At 40.5% G+C, this 21036-nt stretch overlaps 1 protein-coding gene across 2 annotated transcripts; it reads right to left on the reverse strand.

Moving 5' to 3' along the window:
- Positions 1 to 2428: 2428 nt before the first annotated feature.
- LOC143286067 (glutathione synthetase-like) lies at positions 2429 to 20327 on the reverse strand. 2 transcript variants are annotated; one of them, XR_013055748.1, is made up of 14 exons: positions 20078 to 20327; positions 18802 to 18915; positions 17831 to 18017; positions 17316 to 17391; positions 16523 to 16695; positions 14018 to 14060; positions 12559 to 12632; positions 11315 to 11479; positions 10873 to 10942; positions 9793 to 9984; positions 9056 to 9137; positions 7797 to 7986; positions 5382 to 5637; positions 2429 to 5323 (listed from the first exon to the last, which is right to left on the reverse strand). XR_013055748.1 is itself a non-coding variant. In XM_076593629.1 (13 exons), exons 2-13 carry the CDS (start codon positions 18887 to 18889, stop codon positions 5508 to 5510), a joined length of 1470 nt encoding a protein of 489 aa, XP_076449744.1. In that variant the 5' UTR covers positions 18890 to 18915; positions 20078 to 20327; the 3' UTR covers positions 2429 to 5507. The 2 variants fall into 2 exon arrangements, 1 of the variants encoding a protein (XP_076449744.1); XM_076593629.1 differs by having other exon boundaries at positions 2429 to 5637.
- Positions 20328 to 21036: the final 709 nt, after the last annotated feature.

Raw genomic sequence — 21036 nt, forward strand, 5'->3', positions numbered from 1 at the left:
TGGCAGCACGTATGCCAGCATCCAGCGACGGCTTCAGCTCTGCGTCAACAAAATCCAGTGTTGGGCAGAGGAGAATGGCTTCACATTTTCGTCCTCCAAAACTGAATGTATTCATTTTCATAACTTTCGCCAGTTCTATCCGGACCCTGAAATCCGTCTGGGAAAATCCACCATCCCGGCGGTCAAGGAAGCCAAATTTTTAGGGGTCGTCTTTGATCAGAAGCTGAACTTCCTCAGCCATATTAAACAGCTGAAAATATCTTGCCAAAAAGCCCTGAACATCGAGTTGTGGCACACACGGACTGGGGTGCTGATAAGAGAACTCTCTTGCACCTCTACAGAGCCCTGGTCCGGTCCAGACTAGATTACGGAAGTGTAGTATACGGCTCGGCCAGACCATCTTACCTGAAACTGTTGGACCCTGTACACCACCAAGGGCTCCATCTCAGCTTAGGTGCTTTCCGCACCACCCCTGTGCACAGCTTGTACGCAGAGGCGGGGGAACCGCCTCTCTCCAACCGCAGACTGAAGCTGACCCTAAACTATTATTTGAAATTGTTTTCTGAACCTACAAACCCTGCTTACGACGCTGTATTCAACAACCCTTTTGATAAGAAATTTAAAGACAACCCAAACTGCATACCTCCTCTTGGACTCCGCGTTCAGCCGCACTTAGAAAATGCCGATCTGGATGTTGGTGGCATCTCAGATTTCTCTAAGTTCCCTGACAGCCCTCCATGGACCTTTAGAACACCTGAGGTCCGATTTGATCTGGCCTCGTACCGTAAAGACTCCACCAGTTCTCTGGCCTACAGAACTTACTTTTCGGAACTCTGTTACAAATTCCCCACTTTTCAAAGTATCTTCACTGACGGTTCCAAGTCGGAGGACGGAGTCGCTGCATCTGCGTTCTGTCCCGACTTCCCTGACCGGCCCTCAACGGAACACATCCTGTCTGACAGCTCGGTGTACACTGCGGAACTGACCGCACTGGTTCTGGCGGTAAAAATGGTTCTCTCTTCGAAACAAAAGAGATTCATTATATTTTCCGACTCCTTGTCAGCCCTGGAGGCGATCGCCTGCAGGAATATCACTCATCCCAAACTGCTGGAATTTTATGAAGCTTTTACTCTCGCAACGAAGAAAGGATACGAGGTTGTGTTGGCCTGGGTTCCCGGACATGTTGGCATCCGTGGTAACGAAAGGGCGGACCTGCTGGCCAGGAACGCTGTAAAGAAAGAATTATCCAGATCCTTTGTACCATACACAGACATGAAGAGGAAGGTGAACACTTACGTTAAGGATCTTTGGCAAGAGGAGTGGAACACCCAGACGGACAACAAGCTCTTCCAGATCCGTCCAGACCTAAAAGAGACCCTCCCTTCAGGGGTGAAGAACAGAAAGGAGTCTGTGCTGTGCAGACTGCATGCGGGGCACACTTTTTTTTTACTCATTCTTACTTGTTGAAGGGGGAAGAGGCCCCTCGATGTATTCCCTGTGATGAGCCTCTCACCGTGAAACACGTGCTCCTTGACTGTTGGGATCTGCATGACGTTAGACGCAGACATTACACGGCGGTTTCTTTGAAGACTTTGTTTCGTGATGTCCCTCCGTGGGCGCTGATGGACTTCTTAAAAGAAGTGAACATTTTTAACCAGATTTGAAGGTTTTAAACTATGGAAGTTGTTTTTTTTTAACTTTGGAGTGGAAACTTTGAAGTGGTGACTCGTTTTAATTGGTTGTTTTTTTTATCCTTGTAGTAGTTATTGACGCGGCGATAGCCTTGAGATGGCCTTAGTGGTCGCGAGGCTCAAGCACCATAATTTCATTTCATTTTGCTAATTTTTTCAGGAGGAAGGTGGCAGATTGGTTATGACGCTCATCTGCCATACAGAGGAAATATGAGGGTCTGGGTTCGAATCCCGGTCTCGCCCTTTTTCCCAAGTTTGACTGGGAAAATCAAACTGAGCGTCTAGTCATTCAGATGAGACGATAAACCTAGGTCCTGTGCACAGCACGCACTTAGCACACCGAAAAAGAACCCATGGCAACGAGAGTGTTGTTCTCTGGCAAAATTCTGTAGAAGAAATCCACTCTGACAGGTACACAATTACACATGCATGCACTCAAGGCCTGACTATGCGTGTTGGGTTATGCTGCTGGTCAGGCATCTGTCTAGCAGATAAGGTGCAGCATATATGGATTTGTCCAAACGCAGTGACGTCTCTTTGAAAAACTGAAACTGAATTGATTGATGTTCTGGTGGTTCAGCACGCGTGCCCAGGGAAGTCCGAGTGCTTGACCGGCCTTGCTGATTCTTGAGATCTCCTTATCCACGGAGCCATGAGAGGCGATGATAACTTTTGTAAATGACTGAGAACATGAGTGCACACACTTGCATACGCACATATACGCAAACACACGAATACACATGCATATCCTTTTACTTCCATATACAAATTTTCCTATGCATACACATATTCATATAATGTAAGAAATTGTATACATGTTGCACATTACTGTCTTATATAAATGGCAGAAAAATATCTTCCCCAAGTCCAAAAGCTCTGTTTTTAATGTAAAACCCCAGTGTACACATAAAGCTTTTCTTTTCAAAATCAAAGCATAAAAGTAACAAGTAAACCAGGGAGATTAACATAATTTAGATAATACAGTAAATCACTATCAATTTAATATTATCAACCATCATCAATGTCTGCTGCAAACTTCCTGATGTATTTTTTTTCCCATGGTGCTTTTTTCCTCGATTACAAACATGAAAATATTTCAGATGTAATTTGATCATGTGTAAAAAAATTGATATGGAAATTTTGAGTAAAAATTTTTCTAAATATCTGAAACATGATGAAACAATACCTAATATCAAAACCTTATTGAACCCCAAGGAAGGTTAAAAAAAATCCTAGATTTGTTAGAATATTTGAAACTAGTGAAAGGCATGTAATTGACATAGTAAGCGAAGCACTCATTGCACCGTGTGAAGGTATCTGTGATTCCCTGTCTTGGTTCCAGTACACAACCGTACAGATGCTCTTAAAGATAGTGAGAAATAGCAATATATGGTTATGTTAGGATTAACAATAGCATACTTTATGATAGATTATTCAAATTACAAATTTGTTAAACTTTAAAATAAAGTGAAAATAGGCAGTAAGCAACTTGAAAGCATAACACAGTTTGCATTTTCTTAAGTGTGGGAAAGGCACTGATCACAGTAAGAGAATGAAACAACAATTGCCACATATGACTATCATACAACTTACATACAACTTTCATCAAACATGGAAATAAAAGGAAATTTTCTTCCTAAAATTACGTTTATGTAACATACTTACCATGACACACTAGTGCAGACTCCGGCAGGGGTCTGATTCCTGTCCTGTGCAAACTACTACCCCACCTACTCAGAGAAAACGAAAGTAGCCACGCGATAACCTCCCGAAGTAGGTTAACTCCCCTTTGCATCCCTGACTAGCGCCCAAACACAAGGATAGGTACATATGACTACAATTCATCTTGCATACTGCTTTCATCAATCATGGAAATGAACACATGGATTGGTACATATGAGTATCATTCATCTTGCATACAGCTTTCATCAAACATGGAAATATCAGTAGGTGCAACTAAAATCAAGTCACAACAGAAAAAGGTTAAATCACGTATCAAAGCTCCCGTCTTGCATCCAGTGAAGTGTGCATGAACCATCCTGAAGTTCAAAAGAAGAGATTAAAGTTTGAGGACAGAACATTATACCAATCAAAATGTGTCCGACTGTGCTGTGCATTATTAATAATCTGATCCAAACGTTCATTCAAATCAACATTCCCTATACAGACATATCATAACAAAACTTATGCAACTACACACCCTAAATATCATGCCACTGAAGTTTGGTTTCAGTTTCGAGAGGCACCAAAGCATACAGACTGATTCATGCACACTTCACTTTGAAGCAGTACTCCCACAAAAAGCTGTTTTATCATTGCTGACATTAGTCAGCGGTCATTTACAAAAGGTATTAAGCCAGTGTTCAGCTTTTTCACAATGCCTGGATTGTTGCAGGCACAATGTCAAAGAGTAATTATTTGGCAGTGATGTATGTTGGTCCATGACTTTTTTGCACTGTATTGTAATGTATTGTATTGTATCATTTTGTCACAATATTTTTCTGTGTAAAACTTGGTCTGTTTTCCTAGCCAGAGCATATCATCACAGTGCAGTGCCACCCTTTTTTTCAGTTCTGCAAGTGTTTGTTTTTTGTTTAGTTTTTTCAAAGGAAAGTTCAAGTTTATCTTGACTGATTATCACATATTTTCTTCACATTACACAAATGAAAACGTCAACCATAATCATCCAAATACATGTCTTGCATTCAATCTTCTGACTTTATGATGAGTGTTCAAGGGACATTCACATTCACCCTTTCATTGTATGTTACTGATAAATTTAAACAACGATTCATTTGAAATTCCCACCAATTAATTGGTTTTTTATCAGAATATGTGATGCAGCACACGAAAACTTGGCTAAAGTCGTAGCCAGCTATTCTTAGCTATGCACAAAACACCTCATTAGGGTTAAAATAATAAGAATCAAGATTTTTACCAATTTCGCATCTTTGAAGTCTTATCTTTGCTGTCGGTAAGTATCTTAGCACAAAACTGCCTGAAACTGTAGTATTTTTAATGTTTTCAGGTGCATGTGCTGTTGGTATTGCTGCACACATTCATCACTTTAGTTGCAGTGTTCAAAGCATCTGACTTTAGGCTTTTCTGAAATTACATCAGCCGATGATGTGGCGATACACTCAATGACTACAGCTGGTTAACATCATTATGATTTCTGATCTAATACCTAAGTTCAAAATATCCATCAGCATTACAGGAAATATTTTTTGTTCAAACAAGAATGTGGTCTTTGTCTCTCATTTGAACATGCATTGTTGCTGTTGACTCTGCTCTCTGAGGTCATAGAACTGGCAAAACTGATGAAGGAACAGTGCACATGCAGACCACTTCAGCTTCATCATATGGCCACACATGCTGAAGACCATACCCAGCAGATTCAGGAGTGGGATCATCATGTGAGCTACCAGTGCTCTAAACTTTTTACCTCATAATTTTGCTTTGTCAAGAAACATCATTCCTGTTTCTGGCAGCAGCATTCATGGTTGCAGTCCTATTCTGTCGATAATGCAGCGGTTTATGTTATTCGTTCTTGAATTAAAGCAGCCAATCTGGAACCACCAAAATGATTTTAATGTGCTACAAGTGTATAAAATGACTGTTCTGCATGAAACCTGCCAGTGACTGATGTTCTGCATGAAACCTGCCAGTGACTGATGTTCTGCATGAAACCTGCCAGTGACTGATGTTCTGCATGAAACCTGCCAATGACTGATGTTCTGGATGAATCCGGACAATCTGTTATGTAGTCTGTGACAGGTCAAGCCATGGGCAGTCAGCGGAGAGGCTGTGCCATGTTCACACATCCACAACAAACGGCGTGTCAAGAACAGCAACGCCGACCACGATGCCCCCTTCATCCATTCCGTCTGTCTTCGTTCTCAGCATGTGGCCACACACAGTGTTGGCAATCTCCTTCTCCCCTTCACTGCAAATAATAATGATGATGATCATGATCATGATACTAAGATAATGATGATGATAAAAGTAATATAACCACTATGACAATGATAATAATAGCAACAATGATAATAATAAAGATGATAATGATGATAATTAACAAAAGAAAATAATAAGTATAATATTATGTCTACCAAACTTTCTTACCGTAACTGTCAAGATCATAAGCCACTGTGCCAAAACAAAACAAAAAACAATCCATCCATAAACTTCCTTCTTAAAGGGGACACGAAATAGTTTGGGTTTATGACTTGCATAAATACACTTTGGATAGTTATGGCCTGTCCAATATTTTTTAAGCAAATAAATGTGTATCTTGGTGTAAAAAAAACAACAAAAAAACCTTTATCAAAATGTGATGCTTTGAGTAGTCATTGAAAATACCATTTTGAAAAGTTTGTGACATCACATGACTTGCTTTTGCTTTTGACTGACTTTCTAATAAATAATAACAATCATCATTATGATAGAAATGATAATAATCCAAATAATAATAATTTATTTTCAGTCTAATATCATCTTAGATAAACAGACTATAAATAAATAAACAAAGAAAAGAATGACTTGTAAACGGATTGAAACAAATTTGTTAAAAAATATAATTGTGCAAGCACATCCCCCCCCCCACCCCCCCAAATTCTGTGTTGGAATGGATTCTGGTTTAGTTCCATATGATTCTGAACCTAAATTTACAGAAGAACATTTAAAACAAGCTGCTGAAATGTCAACAACACAGAAAGATCAAAACGGTGAGCTCTGATGTGAAAACTTCATGTTTGCCAACACTGTTGTGCGCTAAGAAAGCACATATTGCAGAGAAAAATGATTTCACTGTCACAGCTAGCTTTGAAAAAGAGTGAATGTGATGGGCCTGCAGTTTGCATCGGAGAACATCTGTTGTTTCCCATAGTTGTTCTTTGCCAAGCAATCCTGGAAGCTGACTGTGCACAGTTGATGTGACGTCACAATTTACCATTTTCTGCTTCCTTTCTAGAGAGCCAAACCCAATAGGCCGGCACGCTATGTTGCGCCAAGCTGATGTTTTATTTACCCATTTGCTAAGTTTTTAGAGTATGATGCTATTTCATTCGTGTCCCCTTTAATTCAATGCTGTAATAATTAAGTTCTATTCTAGAGCCACAAAAAGAGTAGCAACATATTGGGTTGCAAGCAACCAGCATGGTCAGATAAGTGAAAAGAAATAACAAGTGTTTCTGAAAACAATTGTGCAGCAGAGTAACGCTAACTTTGAATCAGGAAAGAACGAACGGGGGACACAGGAACATGGGATATGTTCATATAGCAATGCTAGTTTTAAAAAATTGGTCACCTTGTCTTCCAACGCATGAGTTTATGTATTTTACAGACTATGGTGTGACTTTTTTAAACTTAATTTTGAATGAAGCCCCTTTCAACAATTAATATTTTTTGTTCAAGTGCTGTTGTGAAACAGATTTCTTGAAAGCTTGTGCCTAAACCTGAAAGTATGAGAATGAAAACTTCTTATGAATCAGAACAAAAACAAAACACACATAAACAGATTCAAGAATGTGCAGATTGACAGAGCAGACATGTGAACATCAACACCTGATGTGAAGTGAGTTGTGATGATGACCTCAAGGCCTTGACAACAATAAATTAGTTTGTCAGTGATTTCTCTGACTCCTCCAAGAACCAAAGTTTTGATCTTATCTTTTTCACTTTTACTTATAATGTTGATATTGTTATATAACATGCTGTACCTTATGTACTTTAAATCACTCTTTTAATTGTAGGGTATGCTATAGTCTCCAAAGCTCTTTTAAGTCAGTAAAATACTTGTATATCAGAAAGCAATGAGGAGCTTGAAAGGCATGTCTTACATTCTACAAAGCATTACCAAGTATCAACATTACGACACATGCATCAACAGCACACTGACAAGGTGCCAGTGATGAGATTGAGATTTCCTGTTTCAGTCTGAAACCACTGCATTACCTTCACCATCAGGGAAAAAACAAAATCAAAATCTTCCTTCAGTCTGGTTTCAAACTATAGTATGAAGAATCTCATGCCTGAGTCAGAGCACAAAACAGTTGGCAGTTTGGGGTGGGTGGGTGGGTGAGATGAAAAGACTCTACATCTTACCCAATGTGGACACCATAAATCCCCATTTCACTGACAGTCTCTGCCAACATCGGTGGAATCCCTTCCTTGACCATGTAGTTTTTCTCCGGCAAAGGAAAAATTCTTTCCATCAGAATGTAGGCCTCTCGCTCCTGAGTGGTGCCAATTTTCTCCAGTGTGCTTTTCATCTCTTCCCCATACAGATTATGACCTGCAAGGACAGAAATCAAAACGAACTGTTCTGTTTGAATAGGATAAAAACACACATAAAAATCAATGTATTGCTACACACACACACACACACACACACACACACAGAGCCATACTCACACATATACACAAATATAAACACACACACTGTGTACATGAATAGTAAAAAAAAAATTTTTTTTTAAGTTATGTGTGTGTGTGTGTGTGTGTGTGAAATGGGGATTTATGGTGTCCACATTGGGTTAGATGTAGAGTCTGTTCACCCACCCACCCACCCCAAACTGTCTACTGTTTTATGTACTGACTAAGGCATGAGATTCTTCAAACCTCCATAACTTTGGAGGGCATATTTTGCTGGTGTGGTGAGCCTATAGTCTCCTCTGTAAACAAGTTGTTTTGCAGCATTTGATAGTCTTTTTGTCATTAAAGCAATACTTCTCTCATTGTTCTGGTCCAGGTTTTTTTGTTGAAGCCCTTCAGATTGGAAGATTAAATAATTATGTCTACTCTCTTACACTTAAACAATGTACTGCCTTATTCACAGCTTTTTGTCTGAAAGACAAACTTTTTTCTGCCATTAGAGAAAAATAATGCCCAGACATAAAAAGATTAGGCAGAACCACTAATCATATTCTGGAACAAAGGAAGTAAGGGCTTGAAAAGGTTCACTGGGTATAAGCATAGCATACTGATACTTGTTAGGCTTGTTTCACTTTGGACAAGGTCAGAACAATGTAAAGAAAGCAACTGTGGCTGTCAGAAGTGTTCCTGGACACAATATCCTCCCCTTCTTTCAAGAAAATGAATACATCATGCAATCAAAGGAAAGCAAAAGTGTAGTGACGCTGCATGTGGCATGGCATCACTGAGTTAACAGATGTGGTATGGCATAGATTTGCCAGCATGCAGCCATTCACCCCTGAGAAAACATCAATGTTGTATGAATATAGTAAAATGTGCAGAAGAGCTTATTTAACACAAGTTCGGTTCTTAACACCTGGTTCACGAAGGCAAGTTTCACATTTCCAATCAACACTCTCCTCCGAGCCTCTTGTGATTGATATACTCACCACCTCCTTCCCTCTGTGGCTTCAAGACAAACTTGTCAGGGGACTCAATGGCCATCTTCACTGCTTCATTGCCTTCAGAGCCCTGGACATAAACATGATATACACATTTTTATCTGAATGTAAGTACATGCAAGTATAAATCAGTGCTCAACATACCCCACCGGACTGATTACATGGGACAGCTGAACATGGGTAAGAAGTGGAAATGCTCTCTCCGCTTGTCTGTTGGGTTGCAAATTTGTTATTTTCAGTGAAAGGACAACTGGTGGGTTGGGGGTGGAGAATTTTCCTATCCTCCAGGTCAACAGATGTGCAGGCCTGCTGTTGCATGAATCTCTTACATGTGTATACACATGCAAAAGATAAAATGCTCATATCAAAGATCCTACAATCCAAATCGGTGTTCGCTGGGTTTAGGAAACAAGAACACATCCTTGCATACCCACCCCCAAAAATGGAGTATGTCTGCCTACATGGCAGGATAAAATACAGAAATAAGAACATACTCTGCATGCACATCTTCAAAAATTGAGTGTGGCAGCCAACACAGTAGGATAAAAATGGTTGTACACATAAAAACCCACTCCCAAATACAAGTGCTCATGGGAGTTGCAGCCCACCAATGCAGAAGAAGAAGAGCAACAGCAACAAAGCAAAACCAATGAGTATTTTGCAGATTTCTTTAGACATGTAATGTTTTGTCACACACACACACACACACACACACACATACACACCTTGTCCAGACTGTAGAGTCCAGCAAAGGTCTGCCGTATCCTGTGCACGGCCGCCGGGTCCTGAATGAAGCGCTCCACGGCTCCTGGCCGGGCCAGCTCCTGCTGCACTTTCTTGGAGCCGCTCAGCTGTGACCGGACTGTCGGACATTTGATGGACCTTGACCGCTCCATCAGAAGCCGGGCTGACCAGTCCTGGAGAGGAGGAGAAGCAGGACAGGTAAGGAAGGTGAGGAGAGAAAGTGAGAGAGGGGGGAAGAGAGTGATGTTTTTATGCTGTTGCTGACCACTCCTTAACTCACTCAGTACGGCCAGTCCTCTCTTCTCCTCTACACAGACCCCTCGGATGTCCAGTGGGTGTCTTCTGAATGACCCAACCTTTAGCTTCCGTCGTCAGAATTGTGGTATTCTTTGTCAACATTTACGTCTTCAGTATAAGAGCCTTCCGCTTGCAATATTTTGAGGATGGTAATTGGGGTGAAACACTGTTAACGTCGTCTCTTTCGCCGTTCGTATGGAAAGAGTTAAAAGGGAGAAAACTACAAAACAAAGTAAGGTACCTCAGACATGCAGACAGACTAACTGATAATGAAGGCTTGTATGACTTCAAACATATTCCTTTTTTTTCTGTCAATTTAGGTTCTAAACTGAATAGTCCTTATCTCCGGAACTGCAATGGACAAAAACCAGACAAGAGACATCAATAAAAACCAAGACATTCAACATTTGCAATTTATATAAATGGTTTTCCCTTTCTCTTCTTTTGCAAAAATTTATTTGCTTGTTTCCTTTCTCATTGTTGTTGTTTTGATCCTCTGGATACTTTAAGTTTCTGAGTGATACAATGGTTATAACAATAACATCATATTGATAAAAACAAAAATAATAACATAGTAATCATAATAACAATAACGATACCGATCCTAATAAGGTAACCATTACTACTGATGAAAACGTGAGGCAGAGAGAAAGAATTGTCAGGAGACATTTCCGATTGTCCACCTCCATTCATCAATCACATTCTTCCCTGTGTAATTATGTAGCTGGTCTTTGATATTGGAGGTACATAAAGGAACCGCTTGCCTTTTCAGATGTGTAGGAATTTTCACCGTAACCAGCCCTCAAGTACACCACAGCTACCTCGCTTTGGTCTCTGAAATTGAAAAATATATAGTTTGGTACCATTAGAAAGGTAGCCTATGTACGCAGTCCTTCAAGTTGTGACAACCACTCATAATCTGTCATGCTAGCAGTGTAGGCCTAACCAACAGGTTTTGAAATGATGTAACTACATGTACAAATAAAGACATACACACTCTGTAAACAAGTGTGTGCATGCATGTATTTACACACCCCTACACACTCACAATCACTTAAGTATGTGTGCATGCATTCACAACCCAGAACAAGAAGGGGAGTGTGGGGGTGGGGGGAAGTGACAAGACACCAAAAAGCCACAGCACAACAGGAAGAAAAACAGGAGACTGAGAAAATGAAAGGCAAAAGATTTCAAACTGAAACTCACAAGAAAAACTTCTTATCTTCTCCAAGGGAACCTTTCGTGTGGACATCATCCAAAGTGGCACGAACAATGTTTATCTTCCTGTTCAACTGGTGAGTTTTTAACTCCAGCCAGCGTTGATCAATGATGTTGGCCTCCGTTCCCGAAACCAAAAACAAAATGATGGCCCTGCAACACAGATCACAGCAACACTACATAGCCTTGGTCAACAAACTGTTTGACGAAGAAGACAGAAATGAAATAGCCCTCCCCCCCACTCGACCCCCCCTCCCCCCTACACACACTCACCTAACTACCTCTCTCCTCTGCCAACACAGTTTCTATCACTGATCAAACAAATTATGAGCAGTTGTCTGAGACAGTGGTCTTGGATTATTTTTCTTGCACGCCAGTTTTGGCTTTGTTCTCAGTTCCTGGGACTGTTCAGCTAAAATGAATTATAAAGAAAATCTTGACAGGAACAGGTAAGAAAAAGCACTGGACAAAGCAAAGCTTTGAACCTCTGGAAGTGAAACAAGTGCGTGCCTGCATGCATGTATGTGAGTATTATACTATTTCTTCTTCTTCTTCTGCGTTCACTCGTATGCACACGAGTGGGCTTTTACGTGTATGACCGTTTTTTACCCCGCCATGTAGGCAGCCATACTCCGTTTTCGGGGGTGTGCATGCTGGGTATGTTCTTGTTTCCATAACCCACCGAACGCTGACATGGATTACAGGATCTTTAACGTGCGTATTTGATCTTCTGCTTGCATATACACACGAAGGGGGTTCAGGCACTAGCAGGTCTGCACATATGTTGACCTGGGAGATCGTAAAAATCTCCACCCTTTACCCACCAGGCGCCGTCACCGTGATTCGAACCCGGGACCCTCAGATTGACAGTCCAACGCTTTAACCACTCGGCTATTGCGCCCGTACTATTTCAAAACATCATTTATAGTGAGTTTGCAGTTTTCATATTGTTCATACTCCTGCTACTGTGTGTGCAATGGTTTGGGTGCACTTTTGTGAGATGTGTATTTAAGCTGGGGTGTGCAAGGATGAGTTCATGAACAACACCGCAACAATTTCCTGTTTGTTAACACTGGCAAATGAAATCAATTTGCCTTTGTGTCTTGTTCCATCCACATGTATTGTTGAGTGCACTTACATGCTTTGAGCCGCTGAGTATGTGCTTAACAAACACACATTATTATAATCACCATCATTATCAAAATATCATTATCATTTTGATGTGAACTCACTCCGGGTTCCCGTACAGTTCCCAAGCTGTCACCAGACCTCTGGCCATCCCCAGTGCTGGTTCATTGTCAGGCATCTGCACAACATTCCCTCTGACATCTTGATCTTTTCGGGACATGTCTAGTCAGAATACATTAAACGGTAGACCTGTGATATCATGATCTTATCTGGACAAGTCTTGTCAGAATATATCAAACAATACATCAGAATACATAAAACAATACATCTGTGACATCTTGATCTTATCTGGACAAGTCTGGTCAGAAAATATCAAACAATACATGCGTGTCATTTTGATCTTATCTGGACATATTTGGTCAGAAATTATGAAATAATAGATGTGTGACATCTTGATCTTATTTGGACAAGTTTTTTTGTTTTGTTATGTTTTTGTTTTTTTGCTGCCCCATCACCTGCATCGTTTCAGTGGCATTACTCCCACGCTGCTCATTTAGATTCCCCCAACCATCGATGTCAGGTCACCAGGAGGCCACAAACCAAAGGAGACCCTGCACTGCTGCTGAGTCACTTCGGTGGTGTTCAGTGGTGCATGTTCTGATTTAACGTACTCGGGACACCACCTACTAAGCCCCCTACTAACGACAATAATGGCTTAGTCGTGGAGCCAGACTGTGTGAGCGTCCCTCCCAGAGTAGAGACCGCCACCACGTCCCTCAAACAACAGCCCCCCATGAATCTGCCGATACTGAAGACACTGACAGGACTCACCTCAAGCACAGAAGTGGAGGGGTATCGAAACTGAGGTCACCATGAGAGCAGGGCATGAAAGGCCACAGACTTCGAGACTGTTTTGTTTATATTGATGATGAGGGAGGATGAGGATGACGATGACGATGATGATGTTGCTATGGAGGTCCATTTTGGTTTGGGACTGTGTGACAAGGCTATACTCTACGCTTCCTGTCATAATAATATCCTGGCGTTAACCAGGCCCGAGAGATACAGACACTTGCAGTGTTGGTCAGGTAATTAGAGCAACACACCCAAAGACGCATCCTTGAAGTGGATGACACTCGACTGTGTGGTCCCAGTCTCCCCATTCAAGCCCACAGCACACTCAACTCTGGGTAGAAGCCGGCCACAGGACGAAAAACCCACCTCCGCTGGGATTTGAACCCGCGTCCTCCCAGCCGTCAGTCTGTGACGCTAACCACTTCACCACGGCGGCTGGTTATTATATAATTATATGTTATTTGGACAAGTTAGTCAGAATATATAAAACCTATACTTTGCAACTTTTTCTTCAAAAGTATGTCTACAACTGCAAAGTTTTTAAAACTTCACAACAATGGTTAGTATAGTAAGTTTGACAAACAGACAAACTCCCACACACAGAGGATTAAGTGTCATACAGGGAGGCAGGTAAACATTAAACAGGTAGAGCAGATTTGGAATAAATCAACAGGCAGGTAACTAGTTAGATGCAAATCTTCATTTCACCTCTTCTGCTGTATAATCCTTTCCAGCTAAGTCCAATGTGTACCTGTGTGAAAAAAAAAGAAACAAAAAAAAGAAAGCTGATTTTGCACATAACTTCACACTACAGTGACAGAGAGGCAAAGACTGAGAGACAGGAGTGAGTATGAGAGAAAGTGTGAGTGACAGAGAGAGAGAAAGCCACAGAAAGAAGTATATATGAACACACTCACATACAAACTTACATAATTACATATACACATACTGAAGGATTACCCCCCATAATAAGATAAGATAAGATAAGAATAACTTTATTATCTCCAACTGGAGAAATTTGGTCAGGTGCATTATCACAACATAGACAAGTAAACAACATGGGGACCATAACTGTAAAAGCCAACAACAGCCCCTACAAATATTACGAAGATACAAATGTAAAAAATATCACATACATCGTTTCATACATACATCCACACACTGCAGGTAATAACTAGTATTCTTAATGTAAAAACAGGAGAATTAAGAAACATTATTTGAATATAATTATAAACATAGCCTACTATACTGCACATTGATTATAACAGACAGATAAGATAAGAATAAAGATGAATTGCGGAAAACCACAACCAGATAATCAGCCCCCCCCCCCCCCCCCACCCCCACCCCTCACACGCGGATAACTTGATTAAACAGGAGTAATAAACACATGTTCTCAAATAAAAGCATTTCACATATTCACTTTTAAAAACATTGCAATTAACATACATACACATACTGAAGGATACCCCTCCTTCCCCCCCATTCCACTGGCCTTCTCTCCATTACCATTCTTTAACTGACAACACAGTGCTTTGGATTATTGGGTGCATCCTCCAAATCTTTAAGAAGTTCTGATTTTAACAATGCAGTGTAGTGTATTGTAATGCACGCTTCAAAATTATGAACAAAAAGTCAAGCATTGATAGATGGATCAGCGTTGCTACCACAGTCATATTTACATCTTTAACCTAAGTTGATGTTGAGGCCCTGATGCCATAATCACTGGAACTTTCTTTGCATGTTTTTTATCTGCTTGCTTATCCGCTCTGTTTTCTCTGATTTCCTGATCTCTCCTCTCCTTGTTCCCCTTGATAATTTGTTTGTGAGTTGTGTTTTTTATTCTGATTCATGGAAATGTTTCAATATTTCCATCACCATCAACATCACACTTCGCGGTTGAGAGGTCTATTTTAGAATGATTCTGATTCAAGACAGTGTTTTGACAGATTCCAACCATACATTGGGTACACTGTATCAACCCCTTAACTGCCATGGCCACGAAATCAATGGGCATAGTGACATCACTGATGACATCATCAAAAGAAGGGAAATCACTCTGGGGGGGGGTGGGGGAAATTCACACATTTGATCTGGCGTGGTACATGAACAAACCATTCACGCAGTTTGCTGGCCAATTGTTCTGGGTATTGATTAATGCCTTGCACACCACTTTCTGATTGTTCTGGGAATTAATGCCTTACACACCACTTTCTGATTGTTCTGGATATTGATTAATGCCTTACACACCACTTTCTGATTTTTCTGGGAATTGATTAATCACTGACACACCATTTTCTGATTGTTCTGGGTATTGATTAATGCCTTACACACCACTTTCTGATTGTTCTGGGAATTGATTGACTGACACACCACTTTCTGATTGTTCTGGGTATTGATTAATGACTTACACACCACTTTCTGATTGTTCTGGGAATTGATTAATGACTTACACACCACTTTCTGATTGTTCTGGGTATTGATTAATGCCTTACACACCACTTTCTGATTGTTCTGGGTATTGATTAATGCCTTACACACCACTTTCTGATTGTTCTGGGAACTGATTAATGACTGACACACCACTTTCTGATTGTTCTGGGTATTGATTAATGACTTACACACCACTTTCTGATTGTTATGGGAATTGATTAATGACTTACACACCACTTTCTTTCTGATTGTTCTGGGAATTGATTAATGACTTACACACCACTTTCTGATTGTTCTGGGTATTGATTAATGACTTACACACCACTTTCTGATTGTTCTGGGAATTGATTAATGACTTACACACCACTTTCTGATTGTTCTGGGTATTGATTAATGACTTACACACCACTTTCTGATTGTTCTGGGTATTGATTAATGCCTTACACACCACTTTCTGATTGTTCTGGGAATTGATTAATGCCTTACACACCACTTTCTGATTGTTCTGGGAATTGATTAATGACTTACACACCACTTTCTGATTGTTCTGGGAATTGATTAATGACTTACACACCACTTTCTGATTGTTCTGGGTATTGATTAATGACTTACACACCACTTTCTGATTGTTCTGGGTATTGATTAATGACTTACACACCACTTTGTTTTCTTTTTTCCTCGCAGTCAAGGGGTAAAGCACATAGGTCAAAGCTGAGGGAAAAAAGTATTGCCTTACAGTCCATAAAATACACTACTGTTCTTCTCCCATCTCAATCATACCTGTGCAAAAGGCCTGTGCGTCCAACTAAGCCAGCAAAACTGGCAGAGATGGTGTTGAACTCGATCTGTTTCAGCTGCAAGGCGGAGGAGGGAGGGATGCCAGCTGATGTCTTGGTGCCAGAGTCCGTCACGTTCATCATGAAGTCGTTACGAAACAGGTCCACACTGATGGTCTGAAGGTGGGGTGACATACAGTCATGAATATTCATCCTCCCAAAGAAAAATGGACAATTCTCAAAACAAAATACACACCATGTTTGCCATCACTGAAAAATTTATGAGCATGATATACAAATACAAACTTGATCTGAGACTTCTGAAACCAAACTCAGCTGACAATCCTATGTATGCTTTTGGTGACCTGATAATGTTCACCATTTATGGCTCTTTGTCATCTTTTACATAATTATATGACTTTCTAACACTGGATTTTCCTATCAGTCATTGAAAAATGTGCCAAAAATAATTTGATTTATGGCCCACATACTTGTCAGTTTGATATAATGTATCATGTGCAGGAACATGAAAATGTTTTCTGCTGATTTACAAAAAGTAATCATAATCTCTTTATGTCTTATATCACCATCGCAAATACATATCAAAATGAAAACACCCACTCCAACACATCCCCCCTAGCATACACACACATGTACACACACACACAAACATACACAAACCACACACACACGCACACACACACACACACACATCTCTACTTCTTCACCCTCCCCTCATTCTCCCCACAAACCCTCCAACACTTCACACAAGTGAGTAGTTGAAGTCTCCTCCCTACCTGAGCTGCCCCCTCTGTCCTCACTGTGGTGTAGATGTCCCACAGTCTCCGCACAAAGGGGTCCACTGGGATCACACTGTCACACCACACAGTCATTCACAAGGAGAACTATCTTGATGAGCATGATGGTTTATATGATGGTCTGATTTTCTTACTCTGGGTAATGTATAGTATGAATGAATAGCCAACCATAGGATGCCCATATAATTTATATTTGGATTAATAAAGATGCGCTGCATTGTAACATATACAGTACATGTACAAAATGATATAAGACTAGTTTATGTGTAAACAGCAATCAGTCTGACATAAAATGACAGCATATGCGACATGTTTAAACGAGGTCATTGTAAAATATGACTAAATTCAGGCAGAGACGTTTTGTTGTTATCCTGATGTAAAAAAAATAAATACATAAAAATTCTGATGATCTGGAAATTGCAGAAACTTAAAACTTTTTCCCCACACATGTTCTGATAAAAACGAAGACGCAGACTAGAACAGACATGACCGACCTTCTCAAAGACTGCTCCAAGAAGTGATGATCCTGTGCCACTCTGTACATCAGAGTGTTGAAGTCCTTCATGCAGTCCTTGGCTTGCTGCAACATGTGTCTGGGAACAACACTGGGGAACAGGGTGAACGGAGCACACACTGCCTGATTCACTGCCTCTGGACGCTGATCTGGCTTGAAAACCAACCCTGAGACAGTGAAAACTGGCAGTTAGCAGAGTGCAATATTTCCTTTCATTTTGTCTTTGCTGAAAACGTTTTGGATGAAGTTGTTTGTGTTTGTGTGTGTGTGTGCGTGTGTGTGTGAGTGAGTATATGTATGGCAGTGTATAGGTGTGGTGGTGGTAGTAGGAGAGGGGGTAAGAATCAGGGACTGCTTTTATAAATGTTTGCGAGTGTTTACTGATCCCAGCAAAATTTTAAAGACATCAGGGTGTTTTCCAATGAATCCACTGGGGACAAACTGCAGTCATGTCAGGAATACAAATGGCTCTCTCCCTCAGAGAAAATTCAAGTATCCCTTATTTACTGTTTTTGAAGGATGTAAATATTCCTCCAACTTCTCCCTCTTCTTCCCACCCCCCCCCCCCCCCCCCCCCCCCCACCCTCCTCCCCCCTCACACACACATATGTATCTGGGTTGGCTACAATCTTCAGGTAAATGTCAAGTGGTTTACCTCCCCTTAATCTTCAGGCAAATCGCACTAGTGATTTACTTCCCTTTACAGGGAGCATTATTTCTCATTAATATGTTAAAGTATGAACATTTTCTTATATATGGGATTACAGTTTTTATGTAATCAAAATTCACAAAGTTTATACTTTTTTTGGCTGTAACCATATTGTCAGGTCAGAAAGCCTATACATGTACTTCTTTACTGGAGGTGACCTTACTGACACATGATCTTACCACACCATCACATGACAAACAAACAAAATTCACACACACAGAAAAAGAAAATAAAAATATTACCATTGGTTAAGGCCCAGTCTGTGGCTTTGTTCAAAATTTTTTTCATCTGACCATCAGTAAACTGATGGTCGTTCAAGCAGGTTGCCATACTTGTGATGTGGAACACTTCAGGATCTAAACACACATACATACTGACATGGGCACAAATGATCAATTATCTATTTATTACAAAGTGTCATTGTTTTGCTTCGAAGAAAATACATCAGATGAAACATAACCTAAATTTCCTGGGGTGTGTCAGTTTGTCACTGTGTGTATATAAAACAACAACAAAACTATAAATATATGGGATACAGGTTGTAAGATTATGAACTATCATTAAATCCATAAAACCATGTAATGGTGCCAGTCACAAATCCTTCGAAGCAAGGTTTTTAGGGTGTTTAACTGGGCAAGCATTAATATGTATTCACTGTATGGAACAGGAACATGCAGTGAGCACAGAGATCAAGTTGTGCTTCTCAGTGTACCACAGAAAGTCTAGCAGTGTTGCCACTTACCACTTTTCAACATTAAAACTAAAGGTTGTCATGGGTACTGCAGAGGGGTTTTTCATCAAGTATGTTGTTTTTCATCATGCATGTCCCTCAATCTATTTCCCTTCTATACTTTTTCATATATATATATATGTATATATGTCCACAATATCAACTTCATCATGACTGTAACTAATAATGACACAAATTTATTACTTTATTAAAAAAAAAATGGAAATTATCATTTTTTTAAAACATCACTCTTTTCACAGCTATTCATCTGCTGAATATATATGAAATAGTAGCAATAAAATTAAGATAGCCAAATGGTGTCTGCGATACAGCAAATTGCACATATCTAACAGTCAGACTCTGCCACCTGTTCACATATATCAAATTCAAACACTGATGCTCATCATGCTATCAAGTTCAATCAATACTTTAGTTAATTAGGCCTGTCTGAATTTTACTTACTTACTTAATCAACTGCCATACATACATGATCAGCATTTCATTAATAAATCAATCATCAATTATAAAGTTCTCAGTGAAAACATTTGTAGCAACAGTTACACACACACACACACATACACACACACACACACACACACACACAAAGATTCACAGTCTTATAATAATCAGCATGTTGATTGAGGAGACTTTACGGAAGAAGAAGAAGAAGACGGCTGCTGTCACGTAAAAAAAGAAAAAGACAAAAAAAAGGCCACACTGGGGGCGAAACCAATCATGTTCATCAAGACGAATTGCATCGAACACCAATCAAAGCGGCCAGTACGTACGTGTGTGTGGCGTTGAGCAGCGTGTGTTTACAAGTGCAGCGCTCGCGAGCTCGTCGACCAAGTTAAATTTCAGACACTATACGTTGGACGATGGAATCACCTAGCTGCATACGTCTGTGGGTCAGGCCACGCCCATACATGAAATGTCTTCGATCAAAACTGGCACACAGGGTGTACCAAGTCAGTGCAATGACACGCGTGCAAAGTGTTTTGGTCCGAGTGACTGTAGTAAGGGAGGCAACCTCATCATGACGATGCACTTTTCGCGTCTGACTGCCAAGAGAGGTGTGCTGCCGGCGGCATATTATGTCGTCGCCCCTGCATATATTGTCGCCGCCAGCGACGATAATTATACATGCTGACCCTCACTGCATATTATTGTCGCCCCCTCAGTGCATGTTTGTGTCGCCTTGCACATAATTATTGTCGCCGTTGACGATATGTGCAGACCCTCAGTGCAACTGAGTATTGCAGTTGTTAGAATAAAAAAAAAAAAAAAAGTCAATGTAGTGTAGCCGTGCTCCGAGTGGTTCCTGATAGGGGACGGCACAAAAGACTTAACTAAATGATTGATTGAATGAAAGGATAGACAAGATCCCACGCACAGGCCAGGAACATATAGAGGCCAGTCACAAATGGGTTTTCTATTGTTTTATTTACATAAAAAGAGAAGACCTAAGAGAAGAAGACAAAAAGAGAAGAACTAAGAAGAAGAAGACAACTAGGAGAAAAGAAGAGAAGAGAAGATAAAAAGAGAAGACAGTGCAGCCATACGTAGCGAGATGTTGCTGTTGTGGGAACAACACTGACCACTACACGGCAAGAGACAAAGAGAGCAGGTGCTGGCCACGGCTGGCTCGGGTGTGGAAGTGACCACTCACCTACTATTGGAGTTTAACGACCTATTGGCGTCTACACCCTTAAGGTCAAGTTTGTTCGGTTGGAGTTGATTTAATGCA

The sequence above is a fragment of the Babylonia areolata genome, chromosome 9 (assembly GCF_041734735.1).
Source record: "Babylonia areolata isolate BAREFJ2019XMU chromosome 9, ASM4173473v1, whole genome shotgun sequence".
In the NCBI taxonomy this organism is placed as follows: domain Eukaryota; kingdom Metazoa; phylum Mollusca; class Gastropoda; order Neogastropoda; family Buccinidae; genus Babylonia; species Babylonia areolata.

Excerpts from the sequence above, each read along its gene's own strand:
- LOC143286067 (XM_076593629.1), bottom strand. The coding sequence starts at position 18,889 with ATGGCAACCTGCTTGAACGACCATCAGTTTACTGATGGTCAGATGAAA. Across the intron at positions 11,480-12,558 it reads GAACTGTACGGGAACCCGGA|GGCCATCATTTTGTTTTTGG; the intron begins GTGAGTTCACAT and ends TCTGTGTTGCAG. Across the intron at positions 7,987-9,055 it reads GCCACAGAGGGAAGGAGGTG|GTCATAATCTGTATGGGGAA; the intron begins GTGAGTATATCA and ends CTGTCCTTGCAG.